Below are 20,000 nucleotides of genomic sequence, written 5' to 3' on the forward strand. Positions count from 1 at the left end.
TACCAGGACTGAAGACATGCACCACTAAACCACTGTGACCGTCCATCATATGGTACCTGATGAAGTTCATGGTACATTAGCCATATTGTACATAGCACTGCAGATAGAGTACTGTGTACAGGGACGTCTAGGGGGTTCTGGACGGGACACACAGAACTAGGAATGAAGCCTTGTTTTTGTTGTGTTGTTATTTTACTCTGTTTATTGGGTTTTGGAAGGAGCAGACAATTGTGACGAGAGCATTTATAAATACCGACATATTTGCTCTTTTGAAGACGTTGTGAAGACATCAGAAATCGGTGACACTCGCAAACATGCTTCTTCCTCCCCGTTGAACCAGAAGGTTCATCTCTGATCTTCTGTTGGTTTGAGGAGCGATTGAGGGCGGTTTGAGGCAGTTTGATATTTAACTTTATGAGCTCATCTTTAAATATGAGGTTGTGTGTAATAATATCAGGTCATCTTTAACTGTGTGTGTGTGTGTGTGTGTGTGTGTGTGTGCGTGTGCGTGAACCCTTCCTGTCATTTCCTCTTCAGGGATTGGTGTTCGAGGAGGAGAGGCCGCCGCCCCCAAACCGCGCCCCCCTGGCCCCCCTGCTGGAGTTTGTCTCCGCCCAGACGGGTGTTCCCGTGGTAGCGGTGGGGGGCGGGGCCAGCCTGGGGAGGGAGTCCCAGGTAAGATGGCCGCCCGTGTCTACTTCCTATTGACACAATCAAACTACTACAAAATAATAAGACAATAATGATAGAATAATAATACAAAAACATAACAAAAGAAAAGGGTACACACGATACAATATACAGTACAATATAGACATACTGTACCTAGTACAATGCAGAGTACTCCATACTCTACCTATTACGGCATTTATTACGGCATTTAGGAGACGCTTTTATCCAAAGCGACGTACATCGGTTAATACACACATTGTCACTACGACGGCAGAGTCAACCAGTAGGGTTGAGTCAGCAGTTGGGGTTAAGTGTCTTGCTCAGGTACACATCAACACTCAGCTAGGAGGAGCTAGGGATCGAACTAGCAACCTTCGGTTACAAGACAACTGCTCTACCGCCTGAGCTTAGCCGATCCGTGTAGGATATACAGTACCTAGTAGGATATACAGTACAATATAGAGTGGTACATACTCTACCTAGTACAATACAGAGTACTGCATACTCTACCTAGTAGGATATACAGTACAATATAGAGTGGTACATACTGTACCTAGTACAATACAGAGTACTGCATACTCTACTTAGTAGGATATACAGTAAAATATAGAGTGGTACATACTGTACCTAGTACAATATAGAGTACTGCATACTCTACCTAGTAGGATATACAGTAAAATATAGAGTGGTGCATACTGTACCTAGTTCAATACAGAGTACTGCATACTCTACCTAGTACAATATACAGTACAATTTAGAGAGGTACATACTGTACCTAGTACAATATAGAGTACTGCATACTCTACCAAGTACAATATACAGTACAAAATAAAATACTGAATACTCTACCTAGTAAAATATACAGTGCAATATAGAGTACTACATAAACCCATCATAAACTACATGTCTCCATCTATCCAGTATATACGTTACTTCATAAAACACAGTACATGGTACATCAGGCAGTACACCATGAAGTACATGTAGACATTAAGTGCATTAGGCAGTACATCATGAAGTACTTCATGAAGTACATTAGCAGTACATCATGAACTACATCATGTACACATGAAGTACAATAGGCAGTTCATCATGAAGTACATCATGAACTACATCATGTACACATGAAGTACATTAGGCAGTACATCGTGTAGTACACCATGAAGTACATTAGGCAATAAACAATGAAGTACGTTAGGCAGTACATCATGAAGTGCATCAGGCAGTACATCATGGACACATGAAGTACATTAGGCAGTTCATCATGAAATACATTATGTACACATGAAGTACATTTCGCAGTACATCTTGAAGTACATCATGTATTCATGAGCACAACAATCCGGTCAAGTGTGAAGATAAACGAGGCTTGGCAGCTCTGAGAGCAGGTAGCATTTCACAGTAAGAGCGTGGACTAGAGAGCAGGTAGCGTTTCACAGTAAGAGCGTGTACTGTAGAGCTGGTAGCGTTTCACAGTAAGAGCGTGTACTGGAACGCAGGTAGCGTTTCACATTAAGAGCGCGTACTGGAACGCAGGTAGCGTTTCACAGTATGAGCGCGTACTGTAGAGCAGGTAGCGTTTCACAATAAGAGCGCGTACTGGAGAGCAGGTAGCGTTTCACAGTAAGAGCGCGTACTGGAGCGCAGGTAGCGTTTCACAGTAAGAGCGCTTACTGTAGAGCAGGTAGCGTTTCACAGTAAGTGCGCGTACTGGAGAGCAGGTAGCGTTTCACAGTAAGAGTGTGTACTGTAGATCTGGTAGCCTTTCACAGTAAGAGTGTGTACTGTAGAGCTGGTAGGGTTTCACAGTAAGAGTGCATACTATAGAGCAGGTAGCGTTTCACAGTAAGAGTGTGTACTGGAGCGCAGGTAGCGTTTCACAGTAAGAGCGCTTACTGAAGAGCAGGTAGCGTTTCACAGTAAGAGCGTGTACTGGAACGCTGGTAGCGTTTCACAGTAAGAGCGCGTACTATAGAGCAGGTAGCGTTCCCAGTAAGAGCGTGTACTGGAACGCAGGTAGCGTTTCACAGTATGAGCGCGTACTATCGAGCAGGTAGCGTTTCACAGTAAGAGCGTGGACTGTGGAGCAGGTAGAGTTTCACAGTAAGAGCGTGTTCTGGAACGCAGGTAGGGTTTCACAGTAAGAGCGTGGACTGTGGAGCAGGTAGAGTTTCACAGTAAGAGCGTGTACTGGAACGCAGGTAGGGTTTCACAGTAAGAGCGTGGACTGTGGAGCAGGTAGCGTTTCACAATAAGAGCGTGGACTGTGGAGCAGGCAGCGTTTCACAGTAAGAGCGTGGACTGTGGAGCAAGCAGCGTTTCACAGTAAGAGCGTGGACTGTGGAGCAGGCAGCGTTTCACAGTAAGAGCGTGGACCGTGGAGCAGGCAGCGTTTCACAGTAAGAGCGTGGACCGTGGAGCAGGTAGCGTTTCACAGTAAGAGAGTGGACCGTGGAGCAGGCAGCGTTTCACAGTAAGAGCGTGGACCGTGGAGCAGGCAGCGTTTCACAGTAAGAGCGTGGACCGTGGAGCAGGCAGCGTTTCACAGTAAGAGCGTGGACCGTGGAGCAGGCAGCGTTTCACAGTAAGAGCGTGGACCGTGGAGCAGGTAGCTTTTCACAGTAAGAGCGTGGACCGTGGAGCAGGCAGCGTTTCACAGTAAGAGCGTGGACTGGGGGCTGCTCCTCCGGGTGGTGGTGATCGGATCTAGGCTGAGGAGCATTTCTCCCTCTCTCCCATCCTTACCAGTCCTCCTTTCTCTCCCTACTCCCCGACGCCGCCTCTCCCTCTCCCTCCCCCTCCCTCCCCCTTCCCCCTCCTGCTCCACCTATTCCTACCTCCCCTCCCCCCTCCCTCCCCCTCCTTCTCCCTCCTCCTCCTCTCTCTCCTCCTCCCCCTCCTCCTCCTCTTCCCCCTCCTGCCCCTCCCCCTCTCCCCCTCCAACCTCCCGCCCCTCCCCCCCGTCCCCGTCCCCCCCTCCCCCTCTCCCCCTCCTTCCCCCTCCTGCTCCACCCCCTCCCCCTTCCCCCCCCTCCTTCCCCCTCCTCCTCCCCCCCGTCCCTCTACCCCCCCCTCCTTCCCCCTCCTGCTCCTCCTCTGCCCCTCCCCCTCCCCCTAGGAGAGCGGTTCCATATATCTGCAGTTCACCTGCTCCACCTCCATGCAGCTGGATGTGATCTTCGAGGTGCTGGAGGAGTACGACTGGACCTCCTTCTCGGTGGTCACCACGCGTCACCACGGTTACGAGGACTTCCTGGCCATGGTGGAGGGGCTGACGGACGGCTCCTTCATCGGCTGGGAGAAGAAGAGCGTGGTCATCCTCAACGTGACGGACGACCCGGGCGGGGCGCGCACCAAGAGGCTGCTGAAGGACAACGAGGCCCAGGTGAGGGGCGGGGCCTAGGGGGGCGGGGCCTAGAGGGGGCGGGGCCTTTAGGGGGCGCGGCGCGCACCATGAGGCTGCTGAAGGACAACGAGGCCCAGGTGAGGGGCGGGGCCTAGGGGGGGTGGGGAGGGGTTAGATGTTCCTTGTAGTGTTGTCCGTCAGCTGGGGTCTGCTTTACGTCTTTTATCAGCGTCAGCAGAAGCTCTTACCCACAGTGACTTACGAGTGGAGAACAGAACAGATTGATATTAAACGTCTGAAACGTGTAAAGTGCTGCGCCCGAAGCAACACGACGGCTGAGTCGTGCTGATGGACTCACTTCACTGGGAGGAGGGGGAGGGAGGGGGAGGGAGGGGGGAGGAAGGGGAGGCTTCCGGTGATTTCAACCCACCCTAATGAGTCTTAAAGGGGACTTATTATACCACCAGGTGTAAGGGGTCCTTACCCCACCTCCTCCCGGTCCCACCCCCTCCCGGTCCCACCCCCTTTAACACAGACCCATTTAACACCGCCCACTTTAAGCACCGCCCTCTTCAAGCTCCGACCCCTTTGAGCACCGCCCCGTTCAAGCAACGCCCACCTTAAGCAACACCCCCTTTAAGCACCGCCCCCTTTAACACCGCCCCCTTTAACACCGCCCGCTTTAAGCACTGCCCCCTTTAACACCGCCCGCTTTAAGCACCGCCCCCTTAGCACCGCCCCCTTAAACACCGCCCCCTTTAACACCGCCCGCTTTAAGCACCGCCCCCTTTAACACCGCCCGCTTTAACAACGCCCGCTTTAACACCGCCCCCTTTAACACCGCCCGCTTTAAGCACCGCCCCCTTTAACACCGCCCCCTTTAACACCGCCCGCTTTAAGCACCGCCCCCTTTAACACCGCCCGCTTTAAGCACCGTCCCCTTTAACAACGCCCGCTTTAAGCACCGCCCCCTTTAACACCGCCCGCTTTAAGCACCGCCCCCTTAGCACCGCCCCCTTAAACACCGCCCCCTTTAACACCGCCCGCTTTAAGCACCGCCCCCTTTAACACCGCCCCGTTCAAGCAACGCCCACCTTAAGCAACACCCCCTTTAAGCACCGCCCCCTTTAACACTGCCCGCTTTAAGCACCGCCCCCTTTAACACCGCCCCCTTAAGCACCGCCCCCTTTAACACCGCCCGCTTTAAGCATTGCCCCCTTAAGCACCGCCAGCTGCTCTTCATCATGACTCGGTCGCCCGTAGCAACAGAAACACGCATTTTACCAAGTTTGTCGCATCGCCTGAACCACAACGTAGGAGGAGAGGGAGGAGGGAAGGAGAGAGAGAGCAGGAGTAGGAGTCAGTAGAGAGAGGAGGAGAGGAGGTGAGAGGAGTAGGAGTCAGTATAGAGAGGAGGAGGGAGGTGAGAGGAGTAGGAGTCAGTAGAGAGAGGAGGAGGAGAGGAGAGAGAGAGCAGGAGTCAGTAGAGAGAGGAGGAGAGGAAGAGAAGAGGAGAGAGGAGAGCAGGAGGTAGGAGAGAGGAGGAGGAGAGGAGAGCAGGAGTAGGAGTCAGTAGACAGAAGAGGAGGGGAGGAGGAGGAGAGAGAGCAGGAGCAGGAGTCAGTAGAGAGAAGAGAGGAGAGAGGGGGAGGGGAGAGGAGGAGCAGGAGTCAGTAGAGAGAGGAGGAGGAGAGAGGAGGAGGAGGAGGAGAGAGGGGTGAGGAGGAGGAGAGAGGAGGAGGAGGAGAGGAGAGAGGGGGAGGAGGAGGGGAGGAGGGGGAGAGTGGACCTCCCAGAGGCTCTGCGCTCTGTTGTTCCACGGCGTCTTGCTCAAGTCCGCGCTGCACCTCCTGAGCCCCATGCCCCCATGTGTGTCTGGTTACAGTGTGAGTGAGAGTTCATGTTTCTGTGATCTCTGGGCTGACTGGTAACCTGAATGTTGCTGATTGGATCCCCGGCTCCTCCTAGCTGAGTGTCGAGGTGTCCCTGGGCGAGACGCCTCACCCTGACTGCTCCTGATGAGCTGGCTGCGTGTGAATGTGTGCATGAATTGGTAAATGTGAGGCAATACGGGTTAGAAAAGTGCAGCATGAATGCAGTCCATTTACCATTTACAAACACACACACTGGCGTTGATCAATGGTGTTGGCTTGTTTTAATGAGGTTACTGTATTGTTTGTTTCTGCGATTAAAAATGTCACTCGTTTGAGTAATTAATTAGATCATTCAGGCGACGATCAGCCGATTAATTGCATTAGGGGCTAAATGCCAACCTGTGCTTCAGACAGAAACTCGCACAGGCTGTAAGAGTCAAGTGCAGCTTAACTCATTAAGTCATCAAGGGTTATCTGGGAGGTGGTGGAACAACGTGGCTGCTCCTCCATCTGCTCCTCCCTCTGCTCCTCCTCCTCCTCCTCCTCCTCCTCCTCCTCTCCTCCCCCGCCTCCTCCTCCTCTCCTCCTCCTCCTCATCTCCTCCCTCTCCTCCTCCTCCTCCTCTCTCTCCTCCTCTCCCCTCCTCCTCCTCTCCTCCTCCTCCTCCCTCTCCTCCTCCTCCTCCTCTCTCCTCCTCTCTCTCCTCCTCTCCCCTCCTCCTCCTCTCCTCCTCCTCCTCTCTCTCCTCCAGCTCCTTCTCCTCCTCCTCCTCCATCTACTCCTCCTCCCCCTGGAGGCTCCTGCAGCGAGGTTGTCCAGGTGTTCGTCTCATGTGTTGAACCATGTTAGGATCCAAGCTAGCAGGGATAGCCTCTGAGCCAACGGGGCTGGTGTATGGAGCTAGCAGGGTTAGCCTCTGAGCTAACAGGGCTGGTGTATGGAGCTAGCAGGGTTAGCCTCTGAGCTAGCAGGGCTGGTGTATGGAGCTAGCAGGGTTAGCCTCTGAGCCAACCGGGCTGGTGTATGGAGCTAGCAGGGTTAGCCTCTGAGCTAACAGGGCTGGTGTATGGACCTAGCAGGGTTAGCCTTTGAGCTAGCAGCGCCGGTGTATGGAGCTAGCTGGGTTAGCCTCTGAGCTAGCAGGGCTGGTGTATGGAGCTAGCAGGGTTAGCCTCTGAGCTTGCAGGGCTGGTGTATGGAGCTAGCAGGGTTAGCCTCTGAGCTAGCAGGGCTGGTGTATGGAGCTAGCAGGGTTAGCCTCTGAGCTAGCAGGGCTGGTGTATGGAGCTAGCAGGGTTAGCCTCTGAGCTAGCAGGGCTGGTGTATGGAGCTAGCAGTGATTGCCGTTGGAGCTTGCAGGGTGAGCTGTTTTCTGTTCCCTGGAGATCAGAAAGCTATGATTTATTACAAGGTCGTATAGCAGTGAACACGCACGCACGCACGCACGCACGCACACACACACACACACACACACACACACACACACACACACACACACACTGAGTTTGTCATTCTTGATATTTGAAACATTGATTAAATTCAGCCCCTGCAGTCTGACGTAGAGAGGGTGAACGGTACTGCTCCTCCATTCATCTCTCTCTCTCTCTCTCTCTCTCTCTGTCTCTCTCTTTTCTCTGTTTCTTCTCTCTCTCTCTCTCTCTGTGTCTCTGTCTCTGTCTCTGTCTCTGTCTCTCTCTCTCTCTCTCTCTCTCTCTCTCTCTCTCTCTCTCTCTCTCTCTCTGTCTCTGTCTCTGTCTCTCTCTCTCTCTCTCTCTCTCTCTCTCTCTCTCTCTCTCTCTCTCTCTCTCTCTCTCTCTCTCTCTCTCTCTCTCTCTCTTTTCTCTGTTTCTCCTCTCTCTCTCTCTCTCTCTCTCTCTCTCTCTCTCTCTCTCTCTCTCTCTCTCTCTCTCTTTTCTCTGTTTCTCCTCTCTCTCTCTCTCTCTCTCTCTCTCTCTCTCTCTCTCTCTCTCTCTCTCTCTCTCCTTGATGCAACACTCATTCATATTTAATAGAGTAGAAATATTAAAACACATAGCCCTCCTCACCCATTCATCCTCCTCCTCCCCCCTCCTCACCCCTCCATGCTGCTCTTGCTAGCGGGATAATTAGCCTCCATCCCCTCTAAGCGTTCTCCTCTCACAAAGGCCTGCTATGATTGGCCCTTCACTCTCAGTTCAAAGCCTGCCGCCGCTAACTACCGCGCCACTTGTCCCGATGTAGCGCGCTACGGCCGGGGTCACGGTTAGACTAGATTAGATTTATTTATTTAAACAGGAATAACACGAAATTCAATGCACTCACATACTGGTGCCATGTTATGCCTTATTAGTGCTGTCAGGACTAGGGGACTAGTTAATGCTGTCAGGACCAGTGGACTGGTTAATGCTGTCAGGACTAGTGGACAAGTTAATGCTGTCAGGACCAGTGGACTGGTTAATGCTGTCAGGACCAGTGGACTAGTTAATGCTGTCAGGACTAGTTAATGCTGTCAGGACCAGTGGACTGGTTAATGCTGTCAGGACCAGTGGACTAGTTAATGCTGTCAGGACCAGTGGACTAGTTAGTGCTGTCAGGACTAGTGGACTAGTTAATGCTGTCAGGACCAGTGGACTAGTTAATGCTGTCAGGACTAGGGGACTAGTTAATGCTGTCAGGACCAGTGGACTGGTTAATGCTGTCAGGACTAGTTATTGCTGTCAGGACCAGTGGACTAGTTAATGCTGTCAGGACTAGGGGACTAGTTAATGCTGTCAGGACCAGTGGACTAGTTAATGCTGTCAGGACTAGTTAATGCTGTCAGGACTAGTGAATGCTGTCATGACCAGTGGACTAGTTAATGCTATCAGGACCAGTGGACTAGTTAACGCTGTCAGGACTAGGGGACTAGTTAATGCTGTCAGGACTAGTTAATGCTGTCAGGACTAGTGGACTAGTTAATGATGTCAGGACCAGTGGACTGGTTAATGCTGTCAAGACTAGTGGACTAGTTAATGCTGTCAGGACTAGTTAATGCTGTCAGGACCAGTGGACTAGTTAATGCTGTCAGGACCAGTGGACTAGTTAATGCTGTCAGGACCAGTGGACTAGTTAATGTTGTCAGGACCAGTGGACTAGTTAATGCTGTCAGGACTAGGGGATAGTTAATGCTGTCCGGAACAGTGGACTAGTTAATGCTGTCAGGACCAGTGGACTAGTTAATGTTGTCAGGACTAGTGGACTAGTTAATGCTGTCAGGACTAGGGGACTAGTTAATGCTGTCAGGACTAGTGGACTAGTTAATGCTGTCAGGACCAGTGGACTAGTTAATGCTGTCAGGACCAGTGGACTGGTTAATGCTGTCAGGACCAGTGGACTAGTTAATGCTGTCAGGACCAGTGGACTAGTTAATGCTGTCAGGACCAGTGGACTAGTTAATGCTGTCAGGACTAGGGGACTAGTTAATGCTGTCAGGACCAGTGGACTAGTTAATGCTGTCAGGACTAGGGGACTAGTTAATGCTGTCAGGACTAGTGGACTAGTTAATGTTGTCAGGACCAGTGGACTGGTTAATGCTGTCAGGACCAGTGGACTAGTTAATGCTATCAGGACCAGTGGACTAGTTAATGTTGTCAGGACTAGTGGACTAGTTAATGTTGTCAGGACCAGTGGACTAGTTAATGCTGTCAGGACTAGGGGACTGGTTAATGCTGTCAGGACTAGGGGATAGTTAATGCTGTCTGGACCAGTGGACTAGTTAATGCTGTCAGGACTAGGGGACTAGTTAATGCTGTCAGGACTAGGGGACTAGTTAATGCTGTCAGGACTAGGGGATAGTTAATGCTGTCAGGACTAGGGGATAGTTAATGCTGTCAGGACTAGTTGAGTCATAGTTGAGTATGGTGACTGCTTTGTGATAGAAACTGTTAATGAACCTTGAGGGGCGTGTTCTGATGCTAACCTTTCCCTGAGGGCAGCGGGCAGCGCTACATCGGGGGTCACGGTGTGGGCGCCACATCGGGGGTCACGGTGTGGGCGCCACATCTGTCTCCCACAGACACGGTGTGGGCGCCACATCGGGGGTCACGGTGTGACCCCCGATGTAGTGCTCTAGGGGTGGGGTCACGGTGTGACCGCCGATGTAGTGCTCTACGGGCGGGGGGTCACGGTGTGACCCCCGATGTGGCGCTCTACGGGTGGGGTCACGGTGTGACCGCCGATGTAGTGCTCTAGGGGTGGGGTCACAGTGTGACCCCCGATGTAGTGCTCTAGGGGTGGGGTCACGGTCTGACGCCCGATGTGGCGCTCTAGGGGTGGGGTCACGGTGTGACACCCGATGTGGCGCTCTACGGGTGGGGTCACGGTCTGACGCCCGATGTGGCGCTCTACGGGCGGGGGGTCACGGTGTGACACCCGATGTAGCGCTCTAGGGGTGGGGTCACGGTCTGACGCCCGATGCGGCGCTCTACGGGCGGGGGGTCACGGTGGGGGGTGTCGTCCGAGGTTTGAGGGCAGAGATCGGGGTCCCTGCGTTGGGCGCTTCCTCCCTGCAGGATGCGCAGCCGTCCGCCACGGATTCATCCAATAGGAAAGGGCGACACAGCAGCTGTTTGTCCAATGGGCTCAGGGGGATCGACCCGGTCTGTTAGCGCTCTAAACTCTGGCTGTGCTAAGCTAACAGCCAGCATGTTGCCATCCTAAACAACGGTTCCTGTACGAGGGCTGTGTGTGTGTGGAACTGTGTTATTGTTTATGTGCATGCAGCAGAGTGTAACTTTGTGTGTGTGTGGGTGACTGTACAGCGTGTGTGTGTGTGAGTGTCTCTGTGTTTGTGCGTCTGTACAGCGTTTGTGTGTGTGTGTGTGTGTGTGTGCATGTGTGTGTGTGTGTCTGTGTTTGTACATCTGTACAGCGTGTGTGTCTGTGTCTGTGTTTGTGCGTCTGTACCTGTGTTTGTGCGTCTGTACAGCGTATGTGTTTGTGTGTGTGTGTGTGTGTGTGTGTGTGAAGTGTTTTAAGAGCGGTGGGCTGCTTCTTTAGGTGCTCTCTTTCTCTTTCTCTTTCTCTCTCTCTCTCTCTGTTCCTGTCTCTGTCCCTCCTTCTCTCTCTCCCTCTATGTCCTTGTCTCCCTCCCTCCCTCTCTCTCTCCCTCTATGTTCCTGTCTCTCTCCCTCCCTCTCTCTCCCTCTTGTTCTCTTGCTCTCTTCATTCGATCCCCTCATCTCTTAATAATAATAATCTGAAGCTTTGATGCTCTGTCACACTCTCCACACTCTCTTTGTCGCACTATTCAACATACCTCTCTGTCTGTCTGTCTGTCTTTCTGTCCGTCTGTCTGTCTGTCTGTCTGTCTGTCTGCCCGTCTATCTGTCCGTCTATCTGTCTGTCTGTCTGTCTGTCTGTCTGTCTGCCCGTCTGCCCGTCTGCCCGTCTGCCCGTCTGCCCGTCTGCCCGTCTGTCTGTCTGTCTGTCTGTCTGCCGTCTGTCTGTCTCTCCATCTACCGTGGGTCTCTCTGTCTCATAGTTTATAATAAATGAAGCAGCCTCTCCTCTCTGGCTCTGGGGGGGAGGGGGCGATCGGGGCCGTGATGTTTGAGACTGCAGTTTAACATGTGTTACTCCTCTCCCCCCTCCTCCCCCTCCCTCCCTCTGACCCTCCGCCTCCTCCCTGATCTACTCCCTCTCTCCTGCTCATACACCTCTGCACATTCTCTCCCCCCTCAACCTCTCTCTCCTCCATCCCTCTCTCTCTCTCCCCCTCTCTCCCTCTCCCCCCCTCGCTCTCTCTACCTCTCTCTCTCTACCTCTCTCTCTCTACCTCTCTCTCTCTACCTCTCTCTCTCTACCTCTCTCTCTCTCTCTCTCTCTCTCTCTCTCCCTCTCTCTCTCTCTCTCCTCTCTCTCTCTCTCTCTCCTCTCTCTTCTCTCTCTCCCCTCTCTCCTCTCCCCCCTCTCTCTCTCTACCTCTCTCTCTCTACCTCTCTCTCTCTCTCTCTCTCTCTCTCTCTCTCTCTCTCTCTCTCTCTCTCTCTCTCTCTCTCTCTCTCTCTCTGTCTCTCTTTCTCTCTCTCCCCCCCCTCTCTTTCTCTCCCCCCCTCGCTCACTCTACCTCTCTGTCTCTACCTCTCTCTCTCTCTCTCTCTCTCTCTCTCTCTCTCTCTCTCTCTCTCTCTCTCTCTCTCTCTCTCTCTCTCTCTCTCTCTCTCTCTCTCTCTCTCTCTCTCTCTCTCTTTCTCTCTCCCTCCCTCCCTCTCCCCCCCCTCTCTCTCTCTCTCTCTCTCTCTCTCCCCCCTCCTCCCCCTCCCTCCCCCTTCAGGTGCGTCTCCTGTACTGTTCCCAGGAGGAGGCCGAGCAGGTGTTCCGTGCAGCCTGGGCAGCGGGTCAGGCGGGGCCCAGCCACATGTGGTTCGCGGTGGGCCCAGCCCTGTCCGGCCTGGGCCTGGAGGGCCTGCCCAAGGCCCTGTTCGCCATCCGGCCGCAGGGTTGGAGGGACGAGCCCCGCAGGTATCCCAGTTACTTAGTTACTTTACTTAGTTAATTTAGTTAGTTACTTTAGTTGGTTACTTCATTTAGTTACTTTACTTAGTTACTTTAGTTTGTTACTTTAGTGCATTACTTTGCTTAGTTACTTTACTTAGTTACTTTAGTTTGTTACTTTACTTCATAACTTTAGATAGTTACTATACTTAGTTACTTTAGTTCGTTACTTTACTTAGTTGCTTTAGTTCATCACTTTACTAAGTTACCTTAGATAGTTACTTTACTTAGTTACTTTAGTTTGTTACTTTACTTGGCTACTTAGGTTAATTACTGTAGTTACTTTACCTGGATCTGTATCTGAGGGAGTGGGAGTTTTAGAGAAGAACCTGGAGGAGGGGGGAGAGAGGGGTGGAGGGGAGAGAGGTGGAGCGTTAGAGAGGGAGGGGGAGGAGGAGGGGTGAGAGGGGAGGAGCAGAGAGAGGGGGATTTTTAGAAAGGGAGGGGGAGGAGGGGAGAGAGGGGGAGCGTTAGAGAGGGAGGGGGAGAGGGGGGGAGGAGGGGTGAGAGGGGAGGAGCGAAGAGAGGGGGATTGTTAGAAAGGGAGGGGGAGGAGGGGAGAGAGGAGGAGCGTCAGAGAGGGAGGGAGAGAGGGGGAGGAGCTGAGAGAGGGGGAGTTTTAGAGGGGGAGGGGGAGGATGGGGGAGAGGTATACTCTCTCGCCCCTCCCTCTAACATTGGCGTCACTAGGCTGTTTTATTCGGGGCTAAAGCCCTGGATATTATTTAAATAGCCCCGAATATAATCTGTGAAAAAATAAAAATATTTCTTTTAAAATATTTATCGTATATTGGAAGTGATGAAATGTTTCTAGTCACTGATGGTAGTCAGTTTAAAAACATAACCTGTTACCACCTCAATTGAATTAACCTATCCTATCCCCCCCCTAAAAATATCGCCGTTAATCTATTTTCAAACACGTCCTTGTTCAGACCCATCACGTGACTGAACTAACCAATCAGAAGCTAGAATTTAGACTGAGGTAAACGTGAGGGAATCAGAGAGGCAGATTCAACAGAATATCCTGACTGTGTTAAATATGTAAACATGTAAATATGTAATAATTGTGTACCACAAATATGTAAATGATTAACTGACTAAAAATTGTAAGTACTTTTCTAGCAAATTAACTCCAATATAAATTATATTAATTTATTCTACAACTTTCAAATATTTAACTTGTAAACCTTACATTATTATGGATTATTACACAGCTCTTCTCAATGCTGTAGACTGCTCCATTCACTTGCATGGGCCTTCCCAACGTTCAGCTGTCAATTATTTTTGTTTATGCTCCGTTCACTTGCATGGGCACTTCACAACTTCCGGCGGTGATTTATATTTGATAAATCACCATTGCCCAGTATAATTGACCGCTGTCAAGGTAAACAAACAGATTTTTTGCCGTTTGCCATTTTAATCTAGATTAATGTTGGAATTAATCTAGATTAAAAAAAATTATCTATGCCCACCACTAATATATATATATATATATATATATATATATATATATATATATATATATATATATATATATTTAAGCTCTGTCTCGCTTGTATTCATTTTACTCTAAAATAACTTGACTGGGACTTTCGATGTTTGTGGGTAAGCAGCGCAGCAGTCAGGTAGCTATTTAAGGCCATGATAAACTGTGTGTTTTGTTTATTTAGGTAAAGCTTTATGAAAACATTTGCCTCCACTATAAAGCATCCGTTTTTTGTATGCTTTAATGTGCATTCAATTTTCCTTTTCTTTCTGGGCTAAGCCCCGGATGATTATGAAACCTAGAAACGCCCCTGCTCCCTCTAATGTACGACTTGTAGTCTCTCGCCCCTCTCTCTCCAGTCTGACGGTAGTCTCTCGCCCCTCTCTCTCCAGTCTGACGGTAGTCTCTCGCCCCTCTCTCTCCAGTCTGATGGTAGTCTCATTTACATTTGCATTTACATTTAGGGCATTTAGCAGACGCTTTTATCCAAAGCGACTTACAATAAGTACATTTGTCATAAGAAGTGCATCAATATATCGCTGTCGGTACAGAAAGGATGTTCATAGAACCAAGTGCAAGTACCACAATCGCTAGGCTAATCAATTCCCGTGTTACAGCCATGATAGCAGCAGTTGCTACACAGTTAAGTGCTCTAATACAATACAGTGCAATACAATACAATGCAATACAATACAATACAATGGTGGCCAGAAGGGGGGGGGGGTGGCTATGCAGTGTCGAGGTGGACTCTGAACAGGTGAGTCTTGAGTCTTTTTCGGAAGATAGTGAGCGATTCAGCGGTCCTGAGAGCGGCAGGGAGCTCATTCCACCACTGAGGTCCCAAAACCGAGAAAAGTTGTGACTTTGCTGAACGGCCTTTGCTAGCTCTTAGCGATGGAGGTTCCAGACGTCCAGCTGAGGTAGTTGAGCGGAGGGATCGAGCTGGGGTGTGTGGCTTTAGCAATACTTGGAGGTAGGCAGGAGCAGTTCCATCGACTGCCTTGTATGCCAGTACCATCGTCTTAAATTTGATGCGAGCTACTACAGGGAGCCAGTGGAGGTCCCGGAAGAGGGGGGTCACATGGGAGAACTTCGGTAGGTTGAAGACGAGGCGCGCTGCCGCATTCTGGATGCGCTGCAAAGGTTTAATCGCAGAGGCAGGAAGTCCAGCCAGGAGTGAGTTACATTAGTCGAGGCGGGAGATGACCAGTGATTGGACTAGAAGCTGAGCTGCTTCCCTTGTGAGGAAGGGCCGGATTCTGCGGATGTTGTAAAGTGCAAATCTGCAGGATCGGGCGACCGCAGTGATGTTTGCAGTGCAGGATAACTGATTGTCCAATACCACACCGAGGTTTCTGGCAGTTGGAGAGGGAGATACAGTGATGTTCTCGACGGTGACCAGTAAATCCATGTGTGGGCAATCTTTCCCTGGGATTAGGAGGAGCTCGGTTTTGTTGAGGTTAAGCCTCAGGTGATGGGCAGTTGTCCAGGTGCTGACGTCCGCCAGACATTCCGATATGCGTGTTGCAATCAGGGTTTTATCAGATGAGGGGAAAGAAAGAAATAGCTGAGTGTCGTCAGCATAGCAGTGATAGGAAAAGTCGTGTGATGCAATTACCGAGCCCAGAGATCTGGTATAGAGGGAGAACAGAAGAGGCCCCAGTACAGAGCCCTGAGGGACACCAGTTTCAAGTGTGCAAGGTTTGGACAAGGAGCCATTCCATGTCACTTGATAGGTGCGGTTCGTCAGGTAGGATGTGAACCAGGAAAGAGCAGATTCAGCGATGCCAAGTTTGGCAAGAGTGGCAAGAAGGATCTGGTGGTTCACCGTGTCAAATGCTGCGGACAGGTCGAGGAGAATGAGAACCGATGAGAGGGACGAGGCTCTGGCAGCACGGAGGGACTCAGTCACCGCGAGGAGAGCCGTCTCGGTGGAGTGTGCCTTCTTGAATCCTGACTGGTGCGGGTCAAGGAGGTTGTTAGATGAGAGATAAGAGGACAGTTGGTTAGCAACGGCACGTTCCAGTGTTTTAGACAGGAATGAAAGAAGAGATACCGGTCTGTAGTTCTGGATGTCGGCGGTATCTCGCCCCTCTCTCTCCAGTCTGACGGTAGTCTCTCGCCCCTCTCTCTCCAGTCTGACGGTAGTCTCTCGCCCCTCTCTCTCCAGTCTGACGGTAGTCTCTCGCCCCTCTCTCTCCAGTCTGACGGTAGTCTCTCGCCCCTCTCTCTCCAGTCTGACGGTAGTCTCTCGACCCTCTCTCTCCTGTCTGACGGTAGTCTCTCGCCCCTCTCTCTTCAGTTTGAGGTGTAGTCTCTCGCCCCTCTCTCTCCAGTCTGAGGTGTAGTCTCTCGCCCCTCTCTCTCCAGTCTGACGGTAGTCTCTCGCCCCTCTCTCTCCAGTCTGACGGTAGTCTCTCGCCCCTCTCTCTCCAGTCTGACGGTATTCTCTCGCCCCTCTCTCTCCAGTCTGACGGTAGTCTCTCGCCCCTCTCTCTTCAGTTTGAGGTGTAGTCTCTCACCCCTCTCTCTCCAGTCTGAGGTGTAGTCTCTCGCCCCTCTCTCTTCAGTTTGAGGTGTAGTCTCTCGCCCCTCTCTCTTCAGTTTGAGGTGTAGTCTCTCGCCCCTCTCTCTCCAGTCTGACGGTGTGTGTCTCGCCCCTCTCTCTCCAGTCTGACGGTAGTCTCTCGCCCCTCTCTCTCCAGTCTGACGGTAGTCTCTTGCCCCTCTCTCTCCAGTCTGACGGTAGTCTCTCGCCCCTCTCTCTCCAGTCTGACGGTAGTCTTTCGCCTCTCTCTCTCCAGCCTGACGGTAGTCTCTCGCCCCTCTCTCCAGGAGGATCGCTAAGGGCGTGTCGGTGCTGGCCCACGGTGCCATGGCGCTCCGTAGGGACCAAGGCGCCGGCAGCCGGATGCACGCCGGCAACTGCCAGACGGACGGCAACCAGACGCACAGGGTCCCCGACCGCATCAGGTACCCCTTACCTTAACCCTTAACCCTTACCTTAACCCTTAACCCTCACCTTAACCCTTACCTTAACCCTAACCAGACGCACAGCGTCCCCGACCGCATCAGGTCTGTACCCCTTACCTGAACCCTTAACCCTTACCTTAACCCTTAACCCTTACCTTAACCCTTAACCCTTACCTTAACCCTTACCTTAACCCTAACCAGACGCACAGCGTCCCCGACCGCATCAGGTCTGTACCCCTTACCTTTACCTTTAAGCCTCACCTTAACCCTAACATTAACCGGCGGTCAGGAGGAGGAGCTACGCAACGGTTGTTATGACGATAAGTCAGCGTGGCTCCCCATTGGCTAGCTTTTTTCCCGTGTGACAACCAATTGCAGTTATCGTTTTTTTTGTTCTGAAAGCTGGCTCCCATGTAGCTTACTAATGAATGAAATACATCCAAACAACGGTGATGTATGACACCTTTAATGCAGAGAGCGTTGGACATATGACCCACTATGTTCTGCTCCGTGTACCCAATGTTGACAATGTGACACGACATGACTAACATAAACAAAGTGGGAAGTACTGGTCCTCAGCGTCCCCAGCGACCTCGATGCCTATGGTCCCAGCAAGGGGGGCCCACACAGACACACACCTGTAGCACAAGATAGACAGGGCACACACACACACACCTGTAACACACAACACACAGGGCACACACACACCTGTAACACACAACACACAGGGCCCACACACACACACACCTGTAACACAAGATAGACAGGGCACACACACACACACACCTGTAACACACAACACACAGGGCACACACACACCTGTAACACACAACACCCAGGGAACACACACACACACACACACCTGTAACACACAACACACAGGGCACACACACACCTGTAACACACAACACACAGGGCACACACACACACACACACACCTGTAACACACAACACACAGGGCCCACACAGACACACACACCTGTAGCACAAGATAGACAGGGCACACACACACACACACCTGTAACACACAACACACAGGGCACACACACACCTTTAACACACAACACAAAGGGCACACACACACACACCTGTAACACACAACACCCAGGGAACACACACACACACACACACACCTGTAACACACAACACACAGGGCACACACACACCTGTAACACACAACACACAGGGCACACACAGACACACACACCTGTAACACACAACACAAAGGGCACACACACACACACACACACACACACACACACACCTGTAACACACAACACCCAGGGCACACACAGACACACACACACACACACACACACACACACACACACACACACACACACACACACACACACACACACACCTGTAACACACAACACCCAGGGCACACACACACACACACACACACACACACCTGTAACACACAACACACAGACACACACACACACACACACACACCTGTAACACACAACACCCAGGGCACACACACACACACACACACACACACACACACACACACACACACACACACACCTGTAACACACAACACCCAGGGCACACACAGACACACACACACACACACACACCTGTAACACACAACACCCAGGGCACACACACACACACACACACACACACCTGTAACACACAACACCCAGGGCACTCACAGACACACACACACACACACACACACACACACACCTGTAACACACAACACCCAGGGCACACACAGACACACACACAAACACACACACCTGTAACACACAACCCCCAGGGCACACACAGACACACACACACACACACCTGTAACACACAACACCCAGGGCACACAGACTTTTCAAAAAGGAGGCGCATTAGGCCGACGGTTCAATATGCCGAATAGGAAAAAGAGTTTTATACCTCGCTCGCTCCCTCTCTCTCTCACTCTGTGTGTGTGTGTGTGTGTGTGTGTGTGTGTGTGTGTGTGTGTGTGTGTGTGTGTGTGTGTGTGTGTGTGTGTGTGTGTGTGTGTGTGTGTGTGTGTGTGTGTGTGTGTGTGTGTGTTCGTGCCCGTGTTGAGAATTAGACCTCCGCTCTCTGTCCATGGTGCTGCAACACCGTGTCGAAATGAAGTGAAGCGTTGTCTTTTTGCCCTCCAAAATTCATCGTGAACGTGATATGTAGGCCTAGGTTGTATTTTGGAGACAGAGAGAGAGTGAGAGTGAGATTGAGAGAGAGAGGGAGAGGGAGCGAGCGAGGTATAAAACTATTTTTCCTATTCGGCATATTGAACCGTCGGCCTAATGCGCCTCCTTTTCGAAAAGTCGGACTAACGGACCTTCGGACCAATGGGTTTCGTTTTCGGAACATTGAACCGTCGGAATAGTGACATGTCGATCTAATGGGAAGTATTTCGGAATATTGAGACGTCGGAACAATGAGGCGTCGGAATTACGGCATGGCACCGTAACCTCAATGACCGCTGATCGAAAACAATAACAACATGATGAGTGGAACTAAAGAAACTAGAAAATGCATTTCCTGCAGAAAATGCAGTGAGTCCTGTAGTACAAAGTCAGGTTTAAAATATCTTTTAATAAAGCCACAAAGATTAAGACATGAAGAAACGTTAAATGGCTTACATCAAGAGAAGGGATTTTAACAGAGTTCAAAAGTCTAAATGGAGTAAACAATGCAGACATGCACACCATTTAGACAAATTTAAATGGTAGCAAACACATAAATTGACAGCTGAATGCAAGCGGGAAAGCAATGCTAAAACTGCAGAAATGTATAAGGAATTGAACTGAAGAATCTGAAATAGCCGGAATTGTATCTACTCGTCGTGTACTAATTTTTCCAGCCTAACGTTATTAAAAGTTGTCCAATAGGGGGGAAAATCTCCCAATCTGGCAACGTTGCCTGAACGGGATAAAAAGTAGTCCAATCGAGCGAGAAAAGCTGTCCAATCTGCCAACGCTGCCTGCGCATCCGCACTCTAACCTCAGCCTATATCAATGAGACCAACTTAAAACGAGCCGATATGGAACTTAAACTGGGATTACAATTTGTGAAAACAGTATAAAGGTAATCAAAATTCTGTTTTCAGATTATTGAAGATAGAAGTGTCTTGATTTGGTAAAGATTTGTTGTCGGAGAA

General features: G+C 50.9%; 1 protein-coding gene across 1 annotated transcript in view; it reads left to right on the top strand.

Moving 5' to 3' along the window:
- The window catches only part of LOC115536003 (uncharacterized), a 75,590-nt gene that overhangs the window by 36,866 nt on the left and 18,724 nt on the right, over nt 1–20,000 (top strand). The window contains exons 3-6 of the mRNA XM_030347660.1: nt 538–675; nt 3,791–4,057; nt 12,185–12,372; nt 16,727–16,864. Coding sequence (XP_030203520.1) covers nt 538–675; nt 3,791–4,057; nt 12,185–12,372; nt 16,727–16,864 — 731 coding nt within the window. The remainder of the gene's footprint in view (nt 1–537; nt 676–3,790; nt 4,058–12,184; nt 12,373–16,726; nt 16,865–20,000) is intronic.

The sequence above is a fragment of the Gadus morhua genome, chromosome 22 (assembly GCF_902167405.1).
Source record: "Gadus morhua chromosome 22, gadMor3.0, whole genome shotgun sequence".
Taxonomy (NCBI): domain Eukaryota; kingdom Metazoa; phylum Chordata; class Actinopteri; order Gadiformes; family Gadidae; genus Gadus; species Gadus morhua.